We start from the raw sequence: 23743 nt of genomic DNA, 5'->3' as shown, positions 1-23743 counted from the left end.
TGCTCCCCAGATTCCACAGCAAAATGGCTGCCCTGAGTGTGTCTATGGTTTGGGGTGTGTGTGTGTGAGTGTGTTCACTACTCACTGTGTGTGTGTGTGCACTTACTTGAATGGGTTAAATGCAGAGGACAAATTCTGAGTATGGGTTACCATACTTGGCCATACTTCACTTTACTTCTAGCAAGAAATTTCTACTGTAGTATTAAATATACGCTTAGTTATCACAAAAAATCTCTCTATTTTACTGTAGATAATTAAACCGTTATACTGCCTTAGAAGTCAGAAATCAGCTTTCGTGAGGTACCTTCATGTACAAAGGCTGCTTGCAAGCCATTGCCTGACATGGCAGTGAGTCCACAAGTTTTCAAGTTTTCGTACACAGCCAATGTTTGCTAAGTCACATTATTTGTAATTTGCTGCATCTGTGTTGTTAGTTGATCACCCGCACATAATTATCATCAACTCTGCTTGTTTGCGACCGTATGCTAATTTGCTCTGCTCTTGGTAGATTGCGTTGGTCATTATGGAAATGATCTGGCTGCATCTGTGTTCTTTAATTTGCACATTGTCAGTAGATCACACAGAACTTTCCACTCCCATCAGAAGTTTTATGGGATTGCGGTCTCACACTAGCCACTGGCCTAAGTGACATCCGATAAAAAGTAAAGACATTTAAGTGGTAGATCATGTTAATTTTTGTTTGTTTGCTTGTTTTTTGGAATAATGTGCACAACAGGGCTGTGTATTAAGAAAGTAAATAGCATCAGTTTTAATTTCATGTTGAAGTCAAAAAGGAGCAGTAAATTAAGTACAAACAAAGTCTTTTTAAGACAAGTCATTTCACTCTGTGGCCATCTTTGAAACACCACTTGGGCATGCAAGTGCAGCTCCTCTCTCTTTGAATGGGGAAACATCAAATTCCAATTTGCCAAGCTTTCGATTAAATTTCATATTTAAAATAACCAATGAAATCTGACAACTGTCTCATAAATTTAGTTTCTAAACGCTCGAATCATGACAAAAAATGCCATTTTTCAGGCTGGATCAAGCTAATGCGCATGCGCAGTCTCAAGTGTGTGTCTCTATAGGAAGCACGCAACTGTTTCTACAGGAACCGGAGCTTCTAATGGCTGCTGCAGTGATGCAATGACTTTACCAATCGGCGATTGGCTCTTATTTTGAAGGCGGGACTTATTCCACCATATTGCGCATGGCACTTTTTCCCATTAAAAACAATACAAGTGACGCGTCTTGTGTTATTCTATAGTCTTTGGTACAAATGGAGGAGAAGAGAGAGTTTGTCACTTGTCTCCAGGGTTATTACATACATCTAAACTGAGGGTACGTTTACACAAAAAAACGATGTACTAAAAAAAAGGAAAAGTTTTTCCTTTGCGTTTTTCACGTACAGGCGACAACATTATTCAAAACAATCCCATTCACAGAGATCTGTGAGAACGACTAAAAATGCTGTATTATGCCTGCCAGGCCAGTAGATGGCAATGTCACTTTGTAAAGAAAAATTACACGCCTATAGACTGAACATGTAACACACATGCACATGACAACCCCGTTTCACAAATTCACATTTTTGTAGCTTACATGGAAACAATAACGGTATCGTTTTCAAAAGTTAGCATTTTCAGGCCACCAAAATACAGTTATCGTGTAAATTAACGGCCGAAATGCATCCTGTTGAAAGTTTCCTGTTTTAGTTGAAAATTGTGTCGCGTAAATGGCCCCTGAATCTAAAACCATAAAAACAATTTTGTTACCTGAAATTAAAAAAAACACTAACTGAAATAAAAACAATGACAAATACACATACTACACTAACAAAATTTTTAATTTGATATTAAAAACTAAAAGTATCTCAATTATACTAAAATAACACTGTTTGTCACATATTATTCTTGACATAATGCATTAGTAGTATGCACATATGTGCACACATGTGTCTGTAAGCATGTGTGTTTGTGTAATGTGCATGCTTGTTTGTGCACACTAACTCACCACACGACACGTGGTTCAGGCCATCCTGAGATGGTACAGTGCAGCCTCACACACTGTTTCTCCCAAACAGTGTGCGAACGTGGCTTGGTCACAAACTCGGGCGTGTGCATCAGGCTGTCCTCGTTCAGACGCTTATGGTACTCTTCGTTTTCATGGATCTGCATGCAGCCATTCATATATTGTTTAGAAAATGGTAACATTCTTTGATCATAAATGCATTATGAGGATGCTGAAAAAAACGTAATGCATTTATGACCAAACACATTATAAATTGTATACAGTAATTCACTGATGGAAATCTAAAAGGCAAGGCATTGCAATGGAATAAACATTAAAATACACTGTTTGGAAAATACAACCACGAGAATTAAACATCATTCATTACATGTGATTAGTTACAATTGTTACTAAACTTGTTTGTGCAAAGTTTGTGCACTTCTTTTTCAAAAGGGGTGTTTAGCTGGTTTACCAGAAAAGAATTGTTTACAAAAAGAACATCCACCAAGAGAAACTACATTAGTAATGAATAGTAAACAGAAATTCATCTGCATGTCAAGTAGTACCACTACTAAAAAAAAAACTTCAAGGTTGACATTTATGTCCTTAAACCCTCCAGAATGCCTTTTCCCAAAATGTGACTTTTCTTTTTTTTTTACAAACTGAGGGATGAGTTTACAGTTATTGTGAGTGGTAACCTTTTCCTTGCCACAAATTCTGTCAGAACAAAGAGCTTGGAATCTTTCTAATGAGGCATCTTTCATTCATAACAGGTTCACAAAATATTTAGGCCTGCACAAAATGTATGGAGCATATATAATATGTTCATCAAGACTCAGACTGTTTAACAGAACGGGCATTAGCATCAAAAGCCTCCTTGCGGTCAATGGTTCTATTTGTCCATTCATGTCAGTGAAATCATAATCTCCTTGAGGCTTCCCTCAGCTATCAGCACATCACTTGTCGACAACAGTTGTTTCATAGTCACTTTAACACACACCACAGATTAACGCACACCACCACACATCCACATAAAACATTACAACCTTGAAATCTGGCACCACGGTGGCATGATTTCTTGGCATCAGGATCAGGACTAAATAAAGTTTGTGTCTTGATACTTTCTTGAACTTTTTCCTATCTAAAAATAGTATACAGGAGTTTAATAGTGTTCCTCAAAGCCTACAATTAAAGCTAACCCTAATGCATATCTCCTGTTGCACAATTGCTTTAAAAATTAAAATTTACACCTTTTTGTTGAGTGTGTAATTTTAACTTCATGTTTAGTATCATGGGCAAAATCAGTTTGCAAATGTAAGAGTTTGTTGTTGAACACATTTAAAAACATAAAATGTTGCAGTGCCACTAAAAATTGGGGGTGTAACGATACACAAAACTGACGGATCGGTTCGTATACCTCGGTTTTGAAGTTTGGTACGGTTCGTTACAACAGGGGGAGAAAACTATACGTGAAATTGCTTTTTTTTTTTTTAATTAAACAGTAGTTTACTGAACAAAATGTGTCTCTGTCTTTAAATGAATTCAATTATAATTGAACATTTCTTAAGGATAAAAAAAATATCTCTGTTAGTGCTTTAAACTAGATAAGAAGCTCTAAACTTCCACTTTACTATAATATTAAAGGTTCAGAGCCCAAACTATTAGCATAAATTTAGTTGCTATTTATTTTTAGACATAATAAACACTCAAATAACAAATTGTACGCAAACTGTATGCAGTTTTTGCATTATATAATTATAAAATTATGTTTTTACTCCAATTCGTTGTTGAAATATAATCATTTACACAGTGGCTGTCATTTTCATGACAGATTTTTTTAAAACATACATTAAATAATCAAGGCATAACAAGTTAAGTAAAATATAATTAATATATAGCATATATTTAGTTCATTTCTCTGGCAAACTAACAAGCTGTGGACTTGCCTGAGGTAAATGCAATGTGACAGCGTTTACAAGCTGTTTTATTGACGTCTTTCCTCCGTTGAAACACTGATTGAGGGATTACACGAGATATTGTACGTTTTCGTAAGTTTTTAATGTATCTTTCAACATACCTTCAGATGTTCATGTATGTTTATTCTGTAACTATTATTGAAGCGGAAGAGATGATCGCGTTCACTCGCGCTCTGCGCTGCCACTTGAAATGAGGTGCCTGTACAGTGATCTGTCATGCCACATCAAAGAGAGTAAAAATGGAATTTGAAAGATGGTACTTTGTTTCTTATGGAAAGTTACAAAATGCGGAGCTTATACATAGGATGTAATGCTGTATTCGTCGTGTAGATCCAATGGGCCAGGGCTAGGCGGAGCAGCAGGGGGTGGGTTTTCCGGTTCAGTTTGAATATTGTTACACCCCAACTAAACATAATGATAAAGTAAATTTTTATGTTTTCTGAATAAAATGATTGGTGCTTGCTTTACATTTGCTATGCAGTACCTAGGGTTGCTGCTTACTGGCAGTAAAAAGAGCCCACCTCACAGTCTATGCTATTCTGGTTGCTATATAACATTTCCAGTCTGTCAGTATTAGATGTTTTTGAATGTTTTGTCATTTGTTAGATGTACAATTTGAGTTAACATTGCAAGTCCATGGCACAAACTGTGCAGAACGAATTATAGACTAGTAATGTTTACATGGGTTAGGGGATTGTTCAAATAGTGATGTTTGCTTACCCTTGTGAAAAAGAAGTTGCTTAATTGTATGCTACTTGTAGTGTATTTTAGAAGTATATTTAAAAGAATGGTACTTGCAGATAATATATTACTGAAATGAAGGCAATTTAAGTGTACTTAAAGAGAGTATACTTTCTGTTTCTTAACATACTTAAGTACAATTTTAAATCACTGTATTTTAATAATCTTTTGTTGTGCTTTAAAAAAGTGCACTTATTTTGATGTGTTGACTAACATTGATTAGAATTTTAACTGCAGTGTGTTATTCAATATTATAAAGTTAATATATTATTTTAAATGTAACAAATTGCAACTTTATTATTACAAATGTGTAATAAAATATATTTAAATGCATGATACAAGTGTCAATAGAAATGATATTAAAGTATATTTTAATTTATCATAAAGGCAGTACATTTTAATTATATTTAAAAATAATGATGGAATTACATATAAAGACATACTTAAGACCTACTTTATGTGGGTCAAAAAATCACTCTAAATTTAAATTATTCGCATTTAATATAACTTTAAACTAATAGATTTTCATGCAATTTACATGCACATTAAATATGCACTTAAATATATTCTTTAAAGCATATTACTCCTGTAATAAGTTAAAAAAAAATGTTAAAAGTATGCTAAAGTGTATTTCTTTTTCATAAGGGATCTAAGCAAGGGAGCTGTCAGATCTGTGGTGCAGCTCAGTTCAACAATTTGTATTTGTTAAAAATTTAAGTGAGAAGTGTTAGGCCTACTTGACAATAGTCATTCATTTAGTATGGTTATCAAGAGAATTTTTTTTTTAATTTCTAATCACAATGATAATCATGAGTTATGTGTTTAGGAACAGGACTAGGATCTCCACTGACCCTCTTGCTAAGGGAGATGCGCTCGGCAGACTCCCTCATGACGGTTCTGCGGGACTTGTGTTCGATGCGTTCCGACTCCACGCCGCTAGTGAAGAGGTCACGCCGTGCCAGATAGCCAGCACTCTCTTTAGCACGTGCTTCCTCAGTGTCTGATAGGCCACTTTCAAACTCACGACTGAAGGGTAAATCACGTAGCATTACATTCACACACCTCTTGAATTAAACAAAGCAATACAGCACAATACAACACATATTCTGTCACATATATACACAAGGGTTTTTGAACAAAACAATTGAATGCCACGTCACATCTGTGTTCTTTAGGAGAATTTCCAATATCTTCCAATATACACTCATAAAGGTTCTTTGAAACAACTTTTCTTGCCAAGAACCATTTTGTCTTAAGTTTGCTGAATGGTTCTCTGCTCAAAAAGGTTTTCCCTTGTGAAAAAGATGTGCTCTTAATTTTACTGAATGTGCACTTGTAGTGTTTCAAACCTTAAAAATCTTTTTTTATACATTTTTAATAATACATCTTTATTTAATTGCTATTAAAATGCAATTAAATGTACAAAAAAGATAACGATAAACGATACCTATATTTGCGCCCACACCAATGAACGATGACAGTATGTTTATTCTAAGATCACGCGCTGCGGTTTCAAAGTGTGTACAACTTGTTTTTTGCTGTTCTTGTTGCATTTACACGGCTTTAACCAGCAGGTGTCCTCAGCATGCTGTGTTTCGAGTGAATAGCTAGTGTAATCGATCTAATCTAACAGTGAATTTAGCTGACAAAGTCAATATAGTGGAATAAAAACAATGCCCAGTCTTTTTCACTGCAACTTCAGTGGAAGCAAGACAACATGTTGTCGAAACTAGCGTCGGATACCTGAGGTAATTTTATGTTACGCTGTTTACCAGCCTGGTATAATGATCTCACCATTTATATGGAGGGTATGACAGATTGTTTTCCATATATCCATTTTCTTTAAAGTATTCTTGAAAAGGGTGTTTGACTTGTCAAACAGCAGTGGCTTTATCTGGACCTCGGCGATTAACTTCTCCGTAATGCCGTCCGCCATGTTAAATGCAAGAGCCCTTAAATTAAAATTAATTCTGATTGGCTGTCAGTGTTTTATCGCTCAACAGCTAGAAAAAAAATGTTTTGAAAGTGATTCCAACTATATTGTTTCTCTATACCGTTTATTATAGCTGTGTAGACAGTGCATTTATATTTAGAACGATTTTTAGAACTATATCGTTATCGTTATCTTTAATTATTGTTCTTGGTGTGAATGGGCCTTTAAAGTATATTATTTCCACCATTCACAAGTTCGTTTCCTCATAAAATCTTTAAGCTAATAAGGTTAAGCATATTTGGCTTGCTATCCGCTATGGAGGGGCTCGAGGAAGCAGCTTCAACTCGAGCTTGGATATACCCCCCAGGGACTACTAGTGCCTGGAAGAGGAGTACGATAGATGAGATGCCTAAATTATGTGGTGGAGTTGGGGAGGTGGAGGGATATCGAAACAACTGATGCCAGAGCAGGGTGAGTAGCTGCTTATATGCTCTGGATGTAATTGAAAGATTAGGGTTCCCTCCTCTTGAGATTATGTTTGAGTTTCACTAATTGAAAGATTAGATGGGTTCACTCCTCCCGAAATTACGTTGTGAACTTCACTAAGTAACTACTCTTATAAAAAGTATGCTAAAGTGTACTTCTTTTTCACAAGGGTTAAACATTTCTTCGATGCGATCTAACTGTAAAGTCCTACGTGGAGCCTTTTTGTGAATGTTGGTAAATAGGACTTGTTTGAAGGCATGTGCATATTATTGCAGTGCCTGCTATTAACCACAATGGATGCTAACAACAGAAAACATGGAGTACAGAACAGCTGCATCATGTGTTTGTTCTAACACTAATAAAACCCAAATTGTTTCTTTACCTGCCCCTGAAGATGGGCACCACATAACCGATGATCTGGTTCTCCTTGTCCATGGCAAGATAGGTTGGCTTGGCCCTCTTGGGCAGAGGGCTAATCCCCCCCTCTTCTAGAGACGTGTATGTGGCAGCTCTAATGCTACAGTAATGTAGAAATGGCAACATACACATATATCGTGAGTATCCAGCACTTCTTTCACACACTATTATTATTTTTGGAAGGGGTGTGGTGTCAAGAAGAAAGACTGTTAGGCTGAAAAAAGGTTTAAGATTGAAGAATGTTAAGAAAGTAAGTGGGAAGGAGGTTAATCGCCTCAGTGGTCCTACAACAGGACCTGAAATGCATTAAAGCACAAAAAATAAATAAATAAATAACTTGATCAACGGTGTAAAGAATATAAAGTAGCAGAACCCCCTAACACTCACTCTTACAAGTCTATGAACTTTCACATTTACTGTCTTTCAATGGTGGAATGCTTTTCAGTGGTCCAATCTCCACTAAATATCTGAGGAATATACTTTTCTACTCTCTACTAAAAGATTCAACATGAAACAACATTTGTGACCCATTTTACTTAAATAATGTGACATATTCCAGGATATAGTTACAGGAAATGCAAAAAAAAAAAAAAAAAGGTGTACTTAATTTTATTGAAAGTACACTTGTAGTGAAATTAAAATCTTTAAAGTATTTTTTTAAATGCTACTTGCAGATCATGTAATATTAGTTAAATAAAAGGCCACTTAAAGAGAGTCCGCTTTCACGACTACGTTTCTTAACACTCTTATTCACGTTTTCACAGAAAAGGCCTAAGCCTAGTCCCAGAATAAAATGCATGTTTGAGCTGTCTTAAAGCTGAACTAAGTAACTTTTTTACCTTCATAAATAGTTTTCTAAGTCCTTACAATGGTTAATTGACTTGTAGTGGTGTGTTTGAGGCGTGCACTAACCCCCTCTGGCACGTCTACGCCAGAAAACAGCACTTGCAAGTTGAGCTGCGCCGACCCGACACAATCTCGCCTCATGTTCACGTTCACACGAGAGTGACAAAATGCTTTACGGTAATTCAAAAACAATGTATATATTATGACTTTATAAGACAGTTTCGAAAATTACCCACCTCCATCGAGATTTCTTGTACTGTATTTGCAAAACTACTGCGCTGGTGAGCGTTGTAGTCGTTGTAGTCCAGAGCTGCGCTTGGAGTATTTACGACAGTGTGATTCACTGAAGGAACCTGTAGGGGGAGCTTCGCAAATCTTACTGAGTTCCTGCTTTAATTTTATTGAAAGTACACTTGTAGTGAAATTAAAAAAATTTTTAAATGCTACTTGCAGATCATGTAATATTAGTCAAATAAAAGGCCACTTAAATAGAGTACACTTTCACGACTACGTTTCTTAACACTCTTATTCACGGTTTCACAGACAAGGCCTAAGCCTAGTCCCAGAATAAAATGCATGTTTGAGCTGTCTTAACTTAAAGCAATTTACACTGATACATCTTAAAAAAATATGTCAGTGGCATTGTTTTGTCTAAAGATGCACTCCAGTAATGTTTTTTCTAAGGCATGTTTATAAATGTCCTAATTGAATAAGGCCTAATCCTGGGTTAATCTAAGCCCTGTCTGTGAAACCGAGCCTTAAGTACGCTTTTAAAAAGTGGACTTTGTAATAATGTCAAATTTAAAGTTTTTATTTTAAGTATGTTTTAAATCACTGTGTTTTAATCTTTGACTAACATACCAAAGCACATGTAGAGTACTTATATAATATACGTATATTATATGTTATAATAGTCCTCATTTGTATGGTAAGTTGGTATGGATATAGGCATCTGCTAAATGAAAATGTTAATTAAATTTCTGACCTGTGTGTATTCTATTCTGTATAATAGCATACACAAAAAAGTGTTCATAAGTGAAAAAGCATATCCATTGACACACCCACAGCAATCCCTGAAGCTCACCACCAGAGGTCCTAAACACCTGAGTATTGACTGTCTTATGCTTTTTAGTACACCTGCTTTCATTTGTTACTTTATCCCTTGGGTATTTAAACACTGGCTTATCCTCAGTTGTCTCTGAAACCTCGTTTTCCCAATTTTGAGCATTGACACACTGTCCACGACTCCACAACCATATGTAAAGGTCCCCTCTCACTCACTATTTCTACCCAATAAAATATTTGAGAGCTTGGCATAACTAGAAAGATGTATATTTGTTATAATAAGGAATATCTTGGTTTTTAGTTTTGGTATTATTTTAAATAATTTTAAAGGATTAGTTCACTTTAAAATGAAAAATATGGATAAGCAAAAGCATCGCTTCGCTTCAGAAGGTCTTTATTAACCCCCCGGAGCCGTGTGGAATATGTTTATAATGGATGGATGCACTTTCTTGAGCTTCATACTCGTCCCGTTCACTGCCATTATAAAGCTTGGATGCACCAGGATATAACTCCGATTGTGTTCATAAGAAAGAAGAAAGTCATATACACCTAGGATAGCTTGAGTAAATCTTGGGCTAATTTTCATTTTAAAGTGAACTAATCCTTTAAGTCATCTCAAGGCCCCCTTGGAAGTATGCTGAAGCACCCTAGTGGTCCCCAGCCCCCTGGTTGAGAACCACTGCTTTAGATGACATATACCATTCCTATACCCTCCACATATCACTATCTTATCCATGCCTCTCATGAGTGTGTGTATATAAATAGACATTCAAGGGTTCAGAAGAGACTGAGTGGGGGGGAACTTAGGACAGCTAAAGTGATCCACAAAAACTATATCTCCCAGCATGGAAAAGATTTTAGTTTGCTACATTTAGCAAAGCCAATTGGGAGCATGTATACATTTGATAGCATGATAAATGGGGTTGAAACAGAGGCCTAAGAGCATCTGTGCCAACCTGCCATCCTGTGACACCGCAAATCCTGCTTAAAATCCTCTTTCAGCACAGCTCATAAAAAAGGGATCTAGGCTAAAAACATATGTTTCAACAAGGTATGTGTGCTTATCCTTTGTGAAAAATAGTAATAATAATAATAATAAAAAATAATAATAGAATATCCTTAAATGTGAAATGAATATGGTTTCGGACACTAATTTGCATGAGATTTACAATTAAATGAAAATGTATTTTAAATTCATATTAAATTACTTGAAGTTAACGTTTGACACACTTGAGTAGAACATCTTTATATGTCATTTAATAATGCCTAATGTACTGACAAGCATTTATGATAAACTAAAAGTAATTTTACTGAAACTTGTATGCCATGTATTTAAACATATATATGTAATAAAACATTTGTAATGATGACATTTTTTTTTGTACACATCTTTTTCAGCACACCATTCAGAGTATTTGTCCAAATCGGAACACAAACTGATAACAACAGATATGTCTATATCCTGGTTGTCCAACACTCTCAATGATTGGCCTTTGGGATAGAGGAATGTTTGATGGATTTGGAAAGCAGTGACACAACCTATCCATTTATTCATTTGGCAGAAGCTTTTAGGCTATTCAAAGTGACTTACAAATGAGAAATATAATGAGGGATTCATCCGGAGCAGCTTGAGAAGTGCTAATATACAAACTTTTAAATTTGTTCAGAGTATTAGCTAAGTCTGGAATAGTGAGAAAAGATAATAAATAAACAAATAAAAACATAAATTTGTTTCCTGTGTTAAACTTTTCAATAATAAATTATCTATTTATTTTAATTAATTAAAATGTAATTATCTTTATTTATTTATCTTATCTTATTATTTAAGTTGGTCGAATTATGAAATTAAGATTCTAGTATTCTATATTCTGTTCCCAATTTGCAAGCAGACACACTAAATTGAAGGCTACCTGTAATGAACAATATGGATAAAACTGATTTTTATTTTGACTGTTTTTATAAAATAGATGGTTTCTTTTGCATTATTAATTATTTGTAATCCTTTGGATAGAATCAATTGACAGTTTTATAGATACCATATAGTGGAAAAGACATCTTAAAATATAAAATTGTGCATTGTTGGCCAACAGGCTCCTTTTCTCTGGGTGTAAATAAAAAAATAAAATAAATAAATAAATAATTATAACAACATCTACTTCTGTAACCTCTATAAATACACCATGACGTCAAGAAAACCACATGAAGTGCCAAGTTATGTTATGAATGTTATTTATATTAGGGCATGAAACCGAGATCAAGACACCAAGAACTCAACAAAATCATGAATGAGCCTTAAAAGATTTCAATTTGTGCAAATTGCTGTACGATTCTTGAAGGTAGAGTTACATTAGTCCCCAACAAGACAGAAGATAACCTTACATTCTGACATTCAGAGTGACCCAGTAAGCAACTGCCTAGACAAAAACAAGCCAAGTCACCTGAGTAAATCAAACAAAAATATATAGGCATGGATCCAAACCACAGAAAGGACTAAAAAGACTCACAGCAAGTTTTGAATCAAGAAGCGCTCTATCTAGGAACTAAAGTTAAGTCTTAGATAAATGTTACAGTCCATCATTAAAACTCAGCTAAAATTAGGATTGTGATTTTTTTTTTTTTTTTTTTGCACTAGCACAGCAGAACCTACACCAATGGCACTATTCTGTAAAGAATTACTAACATAGTAGTCTACACCTCCTTGAATAAGTCAAACGAAGAAAATTATAAGTGTCAGCAACAGGCACACTGCATGCAGAATACATTTGCACGGTTTAAGGATGTTTTAGGTTGAGTGGGAAATAGCAATTAGCACAGATTACACTAAACAAGAGGGGCAACAGTAGTGGGTAATTTTGGTCTTCATGTGAAGGATGAAGCTGCGGTCACATTAGCGATATTGCGGTGAAATTTTCGTGGGCAAAAAGGTATATTATCAATAGCGAATCTAGCAATGCATGAACAGTTCACACAAAAGTCACTTTCAAGATAGCACACATACATCTTGGAGACGTCTATTTGATGTCTGCATTTACATCTGCAAGATGTATTTTTTAGAGTGTTTGCTCATCTGCAATATGTCTCTGCGACGTTTCCAGTCAGACGTCACATAGGCATTTAGAAGATGTCTTTAAGATGTTTATGATTTAGAAGGTATGTAAAACTGACATTTATCAGAAGTTTTTACATAGCAGATGTTTTCCAGATCTTTAGCAGATGTCTTACAGATGTACCTGTGCTATCTGAGGCAGCTTTCTGTTGGTCAACTCCACGAATTTGCATAAGCAACTTGAACACAAACAAAATCTGCGAGGGGAACTTTTTTACGTTGATCTGGATTTCACCCGCAAATTTTTGCCGAACAATGCTAAACGTGACCGCACCTTAAGACAAGTATTATAAGGGAATAATGAAGAGCTGGCTGCTAGAATGAGTTAAAGTTATGGGACTGGGAAGGATTTACTGTTGATGTGATAGATCTTGCCATGCTCTCTTACCCCTTGGTGCTTTTGCTGCTTTGGGAAGAATAACTACTAGAGTTCTGCTGGTATTGGCTGATAGCAGACTCCGTCTCCCGGCTACGATAGCCACGATCATAATGGCGGTGGTGTTTCTGGTAGAACGGTATCGATCCCGACATTGTGTCCTCTTTAGCTCAGATACTGTCTTCAAATATGAAGCTCTTTTAGTCAGAAGATTCATAACTTTCTACCAACACATTAAATATGAATATTACACCCAGTGATTTATCAGTACTCATTTCAAGGGAAAGATGTGTCAGTGCTTTAACTTCACAGTCAATTTTTACAAAATTTGGTTTAGGCTAATGGCAATTTGTAGATTACTGTTTTTTCCAAGCACTTCTTGTTTATTAGCAATTTGCATAGTTACGTTCATATTTATTTTGAAACTTCATTAACCTTATATATATATAAGATCTGTCTCTATAATTGGATGGATTTTTCGTTTGTCTGTTTTTTGACGACAATAAGAGCTGACTTTACCATCATAGACAGTGAATTTAAAAATAGGCCTATACTTCACATTTCATAACTCTTCACTTCATAAATCACAATTTACACTTCACAAATCATTTCTAAACCATAAAGAACTAGGCTATTAAACATCAACCTCATTTACAATGAGTGAAATGATAATTTTTTTTTGTTTGTTTGTTTGTTTAGTGAATACAATAAAACCACACAGCAAGTAAGTCAGCTATATAATGAAATAGTGACTGCAAGGTTACTGTTCTCAGGACATGGGTATTTTAATGTCACATAGCCTATTGATATTTCAGTGTAATACAATTGAGCTGTTTTATTGTTTAAATATCGTTTTAAAAAAAACACGGTCTGCAGGCAACCTCATTCTAAATCGATATATGTTGTGGTAGATGTTTTTTTTTTCTTTAGTTATTAGCACTTAATATTTCAAACAATTCAAGAAAGCATCCGGTTCCCAATCCCACCATGCCGTGTGACAACATGCCCCACAAAAGGTCAGCCTGTGTTAAATAAATCTTCGATAGCGTTTTTTTTTTTTTTTTTTTTTTTTAACAGCTAACCTCAGCCTTCCCTATACAGTACTAGTAGGGATTTAGTATAAATTGTATAGTTCACAAGAACAAAAACTCCTGACAAATCTCATGCGTTCATGCGGCGGATCATCTCACCTTGCCAAAGGTCTGCAAACAGCTCAGAGCCGGATCGGAGAGCAGCGCGTCAGGAATACTCAACCAAGATCCAAATCCAAGCAAAGACGCAAACTGGCAGGGCGCTGTGAACGGGAGCTGCTGTCCACACAACAAAAATAATATTGGCAATGGCAGGAATGTCCAGGCGACTCTCACGACCTTTTATGGCGACAGGGGCTGTTAAATATAGCCATAGTGCACAGGAGTACCGGCGCATTTTACGCTCATGGACGTTCTGTACCTCATAACGTTGACGACTTTTGACGAGTTATATCGTTAGTTTATATACGACTGCCACATATTATAGCTAACACTTAAAAATGTGTGAAGGTATTTACATTAGATAACACATAACCAAGTGAGTATATTTAAGGAATTGACGGCACAACTCCCTTTTAAAACAACACATGTCAACACTACACCTGTGGTTTCTTGAATATGTCCACTAAAGCTTTGAAATGCTTAAACAGAAATGCCTATTTTCACATTGTATGGAAAAAGCTAGTACACACAAACATTTTTAATAAAGTGCCTACAATTTGAATCAAGGGACATGCTACACCTTAGAAAACCTCAATAAAGTTTGGTTTGTTCAAAAGCAGAGAATTTGTCCAGTAAAAGAATTGTACTGTCAAACAAAATCAAAAGAGCTGCCCGAGTCTCTAAAGGCAGGAACACACCAAGCCGACAGTCGGCCGTCGGGCAGTTTTTCTTTGTCGGCCGACAAAGTTTTCTCAGTGTGTTCCTACACCGTCAACTGAAGTTGGTCCATCATCAGCTTTTTTTCGGAAGATTCGAAATGTTGAATTCGGCGTCAGAGCTCGTCGGTCCGTCGGGCCATCTGATCATTCTGTTTGGCTGTTCAGAGACTGCCACCTGCTAGTACGGAAAGGTCATTTCATCTTGCGCAGGCGCAGAACTGACGTGCTAATTAGGCTGTCAGCTGTTTAGCGTTAGTTTGGTGTGTCAAGGCCGGAACACACCAAGTCGACGCCAACGAACTAGTGGCGACGAAAGCAGACTGCAGGGTTGGCTCACGTCAGCAGCGTCTGTGTCCATAGTTGCCCTGACACACCAAACCAACGCTAGACAGCCGACGGCCAAGTAGCACGTCAGTTCTGCGCCTGCGTGAGATGAAAAGCCTTTCCTAACCAGCAGGTGGCAGTATCTGAACAGCCAATCAGAATGATCAGATGGCCCGATGGACCGATGAGCTCCGACGGCGATTCAACATTTCGAATAGGCCGAAAAAAAGCCAACAAGGACCAACTTCAGCCGACGGTGTAGAAAACGTAGTCGGCCGAAGAACAAAAACTGCCCAAAGGCCGACCGTTGGCTTGGTGTGTTCCTGCTTTCAGGCCAACTTTGGACACAGAAACAGCCAACGTGAGCCAAACCCGCAGTCTGCTTTTGTCGCCACTAGTTCGTCGGCGTCGGCTTGGTGTGTTCCGGCCTTGACACACCAAACCAACGCTAAACAGCCGACGGCCAAGTAGCACATCCGTTCTGCACCTGTGCAAGATGAAATGCCTTTCTGTACCAGCAGGTGGCAGCATCAGAACAGCCAATCAGAATGATGAGATGGCCCGACGGACCGACGAGCTCCGACGCCAATTCAACATTTCGAATCGGCCGAAAAAAGCAGACAAGGACCAACTTCAGCCGACGGTGTGGAACACACTGAGAAAACTTAGTCGGCCGAAGAACAAACAACTGCCCGACAGCCGACCGTAGGCTTTGTGTGTTCCTGCCTTCAGGCCAACTTTGGACACAGACACCGCCAACGTGAGCCAACCCCGCAGTCTGCTTTCATCGCCACTAGTTTCGTCGGCGTCGGCTTGGTGTGTTCTGGCCTTAAGAAGGAAGGATCTTCAACACTATAACTATAATTTCTTCTGAATGAATGAATGAATTAATGAAAGTCTATGGCAGCCCATAGAACCATTTGGTAAGAAGTTGTGAAAATTGGAATAGAGATAGAGGAGGGTTTGGAGCTTCAACCTGAAAAAAATGTCGGTCTTTAAACCTCCCAAGCACCACCAATGGGCCAAAGATGCAATGATGGTTACGCAAATGACTTTAAAACCATAAGGCCTAGAAACAAAATTCCTTTCCTCTTATTTCTGGGCTCATGCCGAGTCGAATGCACATCATGCATTTCCAATTTCCCCTTTTAAGTTTCCAGCCAGGCCAGCCAATGCAATATTCTCTGTTGGGAGACCACAGAACCTCTGGTGCTACCAACAAAGCATGAAAAAACTGATCAGACTTGCGCCATTGACTTGCATATAGGCCTTCAAACCCTGACCGGACAGAGATTATGCAACCGTATGTAACTGTAACTGTTCCTCTGACTCAAACGGGGGAGGAGAGACTGTAAAGTAATAACTTGATACTTGAATAAGTCCTGGAGCAAAGTCCATGCAGGTCACCAACTCTCTTAAATGAAACCAGAGCCAAAAGCTGGGCCAATTAAAGAGATAAATATCAGCGAGCACTTCTAAAACCAGTGACAGAGCCCAAGAATGTGATTTGACTGAAAATGCTGAAGCCTGTGCCCTCCACACATAAAATGAGAGACAAAAGATTGTTACCCACAGGCACGTTCCTCCGTGACTACATAAACTTTGGATGTTGAAAAACTCGCTCCTGTCTCAAAATGCAGCTGCAGGTAATCCATCATGGGCGTCATTTTAGCGCCATCATCCAGTGAGTTAGCATCAATCTATATGGATTCAGACCTCGTAATCACTGATGTGTTCCCATTACATTAGCAATCTTGTTTCCCCTTTGAATTGTTTATTTTTCTTACCCTATTGTCAGATGTTTTTTCTTGTTTTAGGCATAAACTCTTAATTTAATTTAATTTTGAAACAAGACATAATTTTGAGAAAACAAGACATAATTTTGTATCTCATATAAATGGATCTTGATTTAAGAATGTTTAGACATTTGTACTGGAAAACATACTGAGTAAGACAATCATTTTTTGCATTGTACTCATGTCGTATCAAACCCATAAGACCTTTGTTCATCTTTGAAACACAAATGAAGATAGCCTATTTTTTTTTTTAAGTTATATTTATGGGCCTTTTGTGCCTTTATTCAGAGAGGACAGTAGAGAGCAGAGAGAGGGGGGCAGAATCGGCAGAGGACCTTGAGATGGGAATCGAACTCAGGTTGCTGTGAACACATTTGCACCATGTCGGCGCACTAACCACTAGGCTATCGGCGCCAACAAGATAGCCTATTTTTAATGAAACCTGAGAGAATTATATGCCTCCAATGAAAGTCCACGCAATCAAAATTTTGATGCTTTAAAAAGTTCATATTTCCATATGAATCAAAACAGTTTGTCTTTGGGTTTAGTTTCATCTGGAATGTGTTTCAGGCTACATTCAGACTATCAATCCAAATCCGATTTTTGTGCATATCCAATTGAAATTCAGTCAGATTTAGCAAGTGTGAACGGCAAAAAAATCACATGAAAATGCGATTTTTACAATTGGAATCTGATCTGTCACATAACCACGTGAAATACAATCAAAGCAGACAGATTTCCAGAAATGAGACTTGAATAGGATTTTAAACCACATATGAAAGTAGCTCGAAACGGATTTCTTGTGATTTTTTTTTTGCCATTCACACTTGCTAAATCTGACTGGATTTCAATCGGATATGCACAAAAATCAGATTTGGAACTGACAGTCTGAACATAACCCCTTGACATGACGACAAGTGTGTGTGTGGTGCGCCCAAAGATGAATCACATATAGCTTTGATCATAACCCAGATTAACCCAATTGATATTTATTTGTATAGTGCTTTTCAACAATAGATATTGTTTCAATATATTAGAAGGTTATAGACCACTATTATAAGAATGAAGGACTTTTCAAGGACTTCAAAGTACTTCACACAACTTTTTCTAGCACTTAAAAGCTCAAAAGTCTGAATAAGATCCAATTTAAAAAAAAAAAACATTTTATGTTATGACCAAAAACATCTTTTGTTCATCCTTCAAAGATTGTCCATTTTCCACATTTGTAAAACTAAAAGTTTAACAAAGTAGGAAAACTAACACTTGGTGAAATACAAACACTTTTATTTTCACATTTAAAAAAAGGCATGAAATTACCACTATAACCAGTAGATGGCTCATCAGCCATTTCCACTCCCCAACAGTTTTTTCACACATTTTCCTGTTCTTTTCTTTTTTCAAACATATTTTTCTCATTTTTGTCTATTTGTGTCACTTTTTGTACTTAGGTGTGAATAATATATTTGTAGGAAAGGTGACAAATATGGAGTCAAATTAATGCCTTAATGTTTTGCACAAAAATAAAGTTTTGCAAAACAAAAAAAAGAATTGAGCAATAAAAAAATGTTTTGCAAACAAAAATAAAGAATTGCAAAGGGAAAATAAAGTATTGAGCAGAAAAAAAAAAGTTTTGCAAACAAAAATAATAAATTGCGAAATAAAATAACGTAGTGCAAAAATAAAAATATAATCAATTACAAAAATCAATGACAGCTGTAATCCTATTTTATCTTTGCCACATATTTTTCATGCTCAAACCTACTAAATCTTTTGCAACGCTCATTTTATTCTGCGTTTCAGTCAAGCGTTCGCTCACGATACCGGTTTTCCTTTGCGCTGCACTTTTCAGTGCGGATCTCTTTATGGCACTGGTTTGACGCGGGGGTGGAGTCAAGAAACGGGGGCACGCCCCCGCGAAACACGTCATCGGCAGGAGACGCAGATCGCAACAGAATAGATCAAGCATAGAGACAGAGCGCATTGACTTTGTATTGCGTGAGGCTGACATATTACAAAAAAACAGAACAATGCCTAAAAGGTGCTGTGTGACAAGGTGTACAGCTAACAAGCTAAAAAACCCAGAAATAAGTTTTTATAAGCTGTCGACCCCAAAAAACAAATGTTTAAGGACACAAAAGTGGATACAGGCAGTGAAACAGAGCGCAACGGGTCATATTACTACAAGAAATGCATTGGATGGGGTCGTAATCGGCGACAACATATGCTAAACAAACCAACAAAAACAAACCATTCATTATTTTTAACCATGTCAAAGAATTATTTCACCTGTCGCCGATTACGTTCCCCTCCAATGCATTTCGCGGGGCGTGCCCCCGTTTCTTGACTCCACCCCCACATCAAACCAGTGCCATAAAGAGATCCGCACAGAAAAGTGCAGCGCAAAAGAAAACCGGTATCGTTAGCGCACACTTGACTGAAATGCATAATAAAATGAGCGTTGCAAAAGATTTAGTAGGTTTGAGCATGAAAAATATGTGGCAAAGATAAAATAGGATTACAGCTGTCATTGATTTTTATAATTGATTATATTTTTATTTTTGCACTACTTTATTTTATTTTGCAATTTATTATTTTTGTTTGCAAAACTTGTTTTTTCTGCTCAATACTTTATTTTCCCTTTGCAATTCTTTATTTTTGTTTGCAAAACATTTTTTTATTGCTCAATTCTTTTTTTTGTTTTGCAAAACTTTATTTTTGTGCAAAACATTAAGGCATTAATTTGACTCCATAGACAAAGTCTCATGAAAAACAAACAAAACTTGTGCATGTGTTAACTATAACTCATTCAGCGTTTTGAACGATACTGAGTTGATTCTTACTATCGGTAACTAAAACACATCTGATTGGTCATTATATTCAACAGAAAGGTCTGTGATTGGCTACAATACTCGACACTGCAAAATCACATTGTAAATAGGCATATTTGCAGCGCCGTTGAACTGTGACACAAATATAACAACCAGATCACCTTAATTTACTTGCTTTTATTTGCAATATTAAACAATTGCAAATTATATATTACATGTAGTAATATAACTCCGTTAATCCTGCAATAAAAATATTACTTTGCATTGACCTGACCAGGCAGCCAAGGTCTGGCAGCTGCCATATACTTGCCATATGCAATTGACACCCTGCTTTTCAAGATCAGATAGCTATCCGATTAGAGAAAACGCATTAAGTGACCAGGCACATAGGTTCTTTAGGCTTTTAATATCATTTAAATATTGATCAACCGACGTACAGCACATCAAATATGATAATCTGAAGCTCAACCGTGTTTGCTTGAAGTGTGAGAACCAATGAGGTTTGTTCTTGAGTGTCAGGCAAATACTGAGCTCAGAGACCAGCAGGCAAAGGTGGAGGGGAGAGGAAATGAACTCAAAGTTTTGGACCAAGCAATCAAAAGAAATTCAAAGTTTAAGCAAGCAGAAGTGGCAGATTTTTATTTTGTACTCATACATTTGAATCGTTCTTAACTTGAAATGTTAAGTACATTAATTCATACATTTAACTTAAAATTAACCTCAATGTAAACATTTTCATTAGTGTAAACTTAGCTAGCTATAACAAGCTAATTCATGAAATGCTAACTTTCTAATTTGCTAACATGTTGACAATAGCATGGCATAGTATTTGCTGAATGAGTGCAGCAATATAAAGCATTTAAAGGGTTAGTTCACCCAAAAATGAAATTTCTGTCATTAAGTACTCACCCTTATGTTGTTCCATACCTGTAAGACCTTCATTCATCTTTGGGGCACAAATTAAGATATTTTTGATGAAATCTGAGGGTTTCTGATTCACACATAGGCAGCAACATCATTGCACCTTTTAACATCCAGAAAGGTAGTTGAAAACATGGTTAAAATAATCCACGTGACTACAGTGGATCAACCTTATTGTTATGAAGCTACAAGAAGACAAAAATAACGACTTTATTCAACAATTTGAACCATTGTCATACGTAGTGAACTCAGTACAGGCTTCAGTATTGGCCGAAGCTGAACACGTGAGCAGCACGACGCATGCATGTGATTCTGACACAGGATCTGGCCAATAATGAGCCGGCATTTGGACGTAAACAAGAAACCCGGTACTGAGTTCACTACATATGACAACGGTTCAAATTGTTGAATAAAGTCATTATTTTTGTTATATTTTGCACACAAAAAGTATTCTCTTCGCTTCATAACATTAAGGTTGAACCACTGTAGTCACATTGACTATTTTAACCATGTTTTTAACTACCTTTCTGGACGTCAAAAGGTGTGCAGTGACGTTGCTGCCTATGTGTGGATCAGAAACCCTCGGATTTCATCAAAAATATTTGAATTTGTGCTCCAAAGATGAATGAAGATCTTACGGGTGTGGAGTGAAATGAGGGTGAGTAAATTTCATTTTTGAATGAGCTAACCCTTTAACAAACTTGCTCCCAAACCAAGCTGTATGCACCACTTGTCACCATGATGGTAACTCTTCAAAAACCCACATTAACAGAAACTCTTCTAAATTAGCATAACAAAACATTAATCACTACTAAATCACTGGGAAATAGAAATCCCAACCCAGTTTCAGTTAAGCTTAAGTTCATCTAAATTAAAAGAAATAAATTCATAAAACAATGAAACAGTTCAGTTTACTTAAAATATATCAGTTCTGTTGAAACTTGAAAGAAAAAGAAAGTGCTAAAATACTCATAAAAGTTGGTCTGACTGACCTAATTTGTTTAATTTAAATTTGTCCTACTCAAACCAATTAATTATTTTGAGAGTTAGGGTGTACCCCAGATAAAAATGTTATTTTAGCTTCCTGCCAATTATTTATATCAAAATTTATAGTAGTTGGTGTTTATGGAACACTAGAATTGTAGCGTTACATAAACAAATCAGTGTTACAACACTAGCAACAGTACGTAGAAACACTACGTTATTACAGGCAGGTAATGTGAAAAGAAAATGCCATCAAAACTTTCCCGGCTAAAATGTGAGTTCACATGTATGATATAAACACTATAAATTAAACAAAGTATTCATTATTCATCAGCAGATCAAAACAATCACCTGGCATAAACGTGGGCTATTCTGGGAACCTGCTCTGAAACAGTAGCCTATGTAGAACTCACAAAAGGCACCACCTTTTCACTTGGAAACATGCCATGCTCACATTTATTTAATTAAAACATATATGCCTTTTGAAGTTTATTTATCACAAGCAATGTTGTGATTCATGTTTTTCTGTCCCCTCCTGAAATTGACTGGCTCTGAAACCAATTGGCTTCAGATGACACAGATTATATCCATGTTTTGTAAGTTACTGAACCCGTCTTCAGCCTAGAGCGGCTCTCTCACACTGTATGACGTTATAGCTACAGTAGTTGTCCAGTCTGGTTGCGTTCACAGCAGGGCTTCGCCGAAAATGCGGTTGCGAGTTCTGAACATTTAAGGGTTGTGTGAGTTTGTTTTTAGAATGCTGTTGTCACCGCTATAAACTACCATACAAATAATTATTTGAAAAATATAATTTTCGTGCAGCCAGTAGGCCCCTCCCCAGTGTAAGCCCCTGCTTATTGGGCCCACTGTATGTATTCATATTACACAAGCAAACTAGATTTTTCCGGTATGGAATTTTAGAAATGGTTAGATTATCTTCCTAAGCCTCTGACCTTATAGTTCTCTTCCTTTCAAAGGCCTTCATCTCAGCTGTGGTTTGCGCTAACAATAGCCATGCTATTGTTATCCTCCGTCACATGCAACACATACCAACAATGTGTGTGTGTGTGTGTGTGTGTGTAAAATAGAGAGATAGGTACATATAAATAAATAGAAAGAGAGGGAGGGGACCCAGTGTGTCATGCAGGTCTAACAGATATGCATAAATGGTGCCAGACTACAGAAAAAAAAAAACAAAAAAAAACATAGACATAGACATGACACACACACACACACACACACACACACAGGTTGGGTTTTCATGTTTTATGGGGACTTTCCATAGACTGTACACTTTCCATAGACTTTATACTGTATAAACGGTATATTCTGTCCCCTTACTCTACCCCTACCCTTAAACACAACGCTCACAGAAAACTTTGCACACTTTGCACCACACAACTTTTGCATTTCTACATTTTCAAAAAACACAATTAAGTGATTTATAAGCTGTTTTCCTTGTGGGGACTAAAATAATGTGACCAAAAGGCCAAACATTTCTGGTATTACTATCTTTGTGGGGACATTTGGTCCCCAGAGAGTACCAGGATCACACACACACACACACATTTCTTAGCTATCTAAATGACATTACATTGCATTCTATTGTTATTATACAGCTATAGTCATAAATACTAAAACCTAACCTTTACATACAACACCCTAACCCTAACAGTACTTTATTTTTATATTTTATGAATGAGGATTTCCCAAAAAGAAGGATTTTTTGGAGGTTTTGTCAAGTAGCTTACTTCTGGGAACAAATTTGTCCCCAAAATATGGCCGATACACACATACTTAATGGTGCAAAGTCAGTATTAGCAAGTATACTCTACAAACTATAGTATGACATAATGAATGACTGAATGTTACCTGAATGAAAAAAAGAACATAGGCCTATTTAAAGACCAGATAACTTTGAGTGAATGGAAGAATGTAGTTCAAAACTTTGAGAGAACCTTGCCAGAATATTATTGTTCTGAGAAAGTTCCCTGTTAGATATAGGAATGCTTGAAGTTCCAG

General features: G+C 36.6%; 1 protein-coding gene and 1 long non-coding RNA gene across 3 annotated transcripts in view; one reads left to right on the top strand and one right to left on the bottom strand.

Moving 5' to 3' along the window:
* myom1b (myomesin 1b) overlaps nt 1-14287 on the bottom strand; it is a 50260-nt gene extending 35973 nt beyond the window's left edge. The window contains 5 exon segments of the mRNA XM_048185307.1: nt 2014-2171; nt 5579-5753; nt 7529-7663; nt 12969-13137; nt 14147-14287. Of these exon segments, the coding sequence (XP_048041264.1) occupies nt 2014-2171; nt 5579-5753; nt 7529-7663; nt 12969-13111 (611 nt within the window). The 5' untranslated portion in view covers nt 13112-13137; nt 14147-14287.
* On the top strand, nt 5629-12032 carry LOC125265212. Of its 2 annotated transcripts, none has more exons than XR_007184228.1 (2): nt 5629-5760; nt 10873-12032. It is a non-coding gene; the product is annotated as an uncharacterized LOC125265212 (long non-coding RNA). The 2 variants fall into 2 exon arrangements; XR_007184227.1 differs by lacking the exon at nt 5629-5760 and adding an exon at nt 9974-10525.
* Nucleotides 14288-23743: the final 9456 nt, after the last annotated feature.

The sequence above is a fragment of the Megalobrama amblycephala genome, linkage group LG3 (assembly GCF_018812025.1).
Source record: "Megalobrama amblycephala isolate DHTTF-2021 linkage group LG3, ASM1881202v1, whole genome shotgun sequence".
Lineage (NCBI taxonomy): Eukaryota > Metazoa > Chordata > Actinopteri > Cypriniformes > Xenocyprididae > Megalobrama > Megalobrama amblycephala.
The sequence above is the reverse complement of the archived record's forward strand: the minus strand, read 5'-3'. Positions and strand labels throughout refer to the sequence as shown.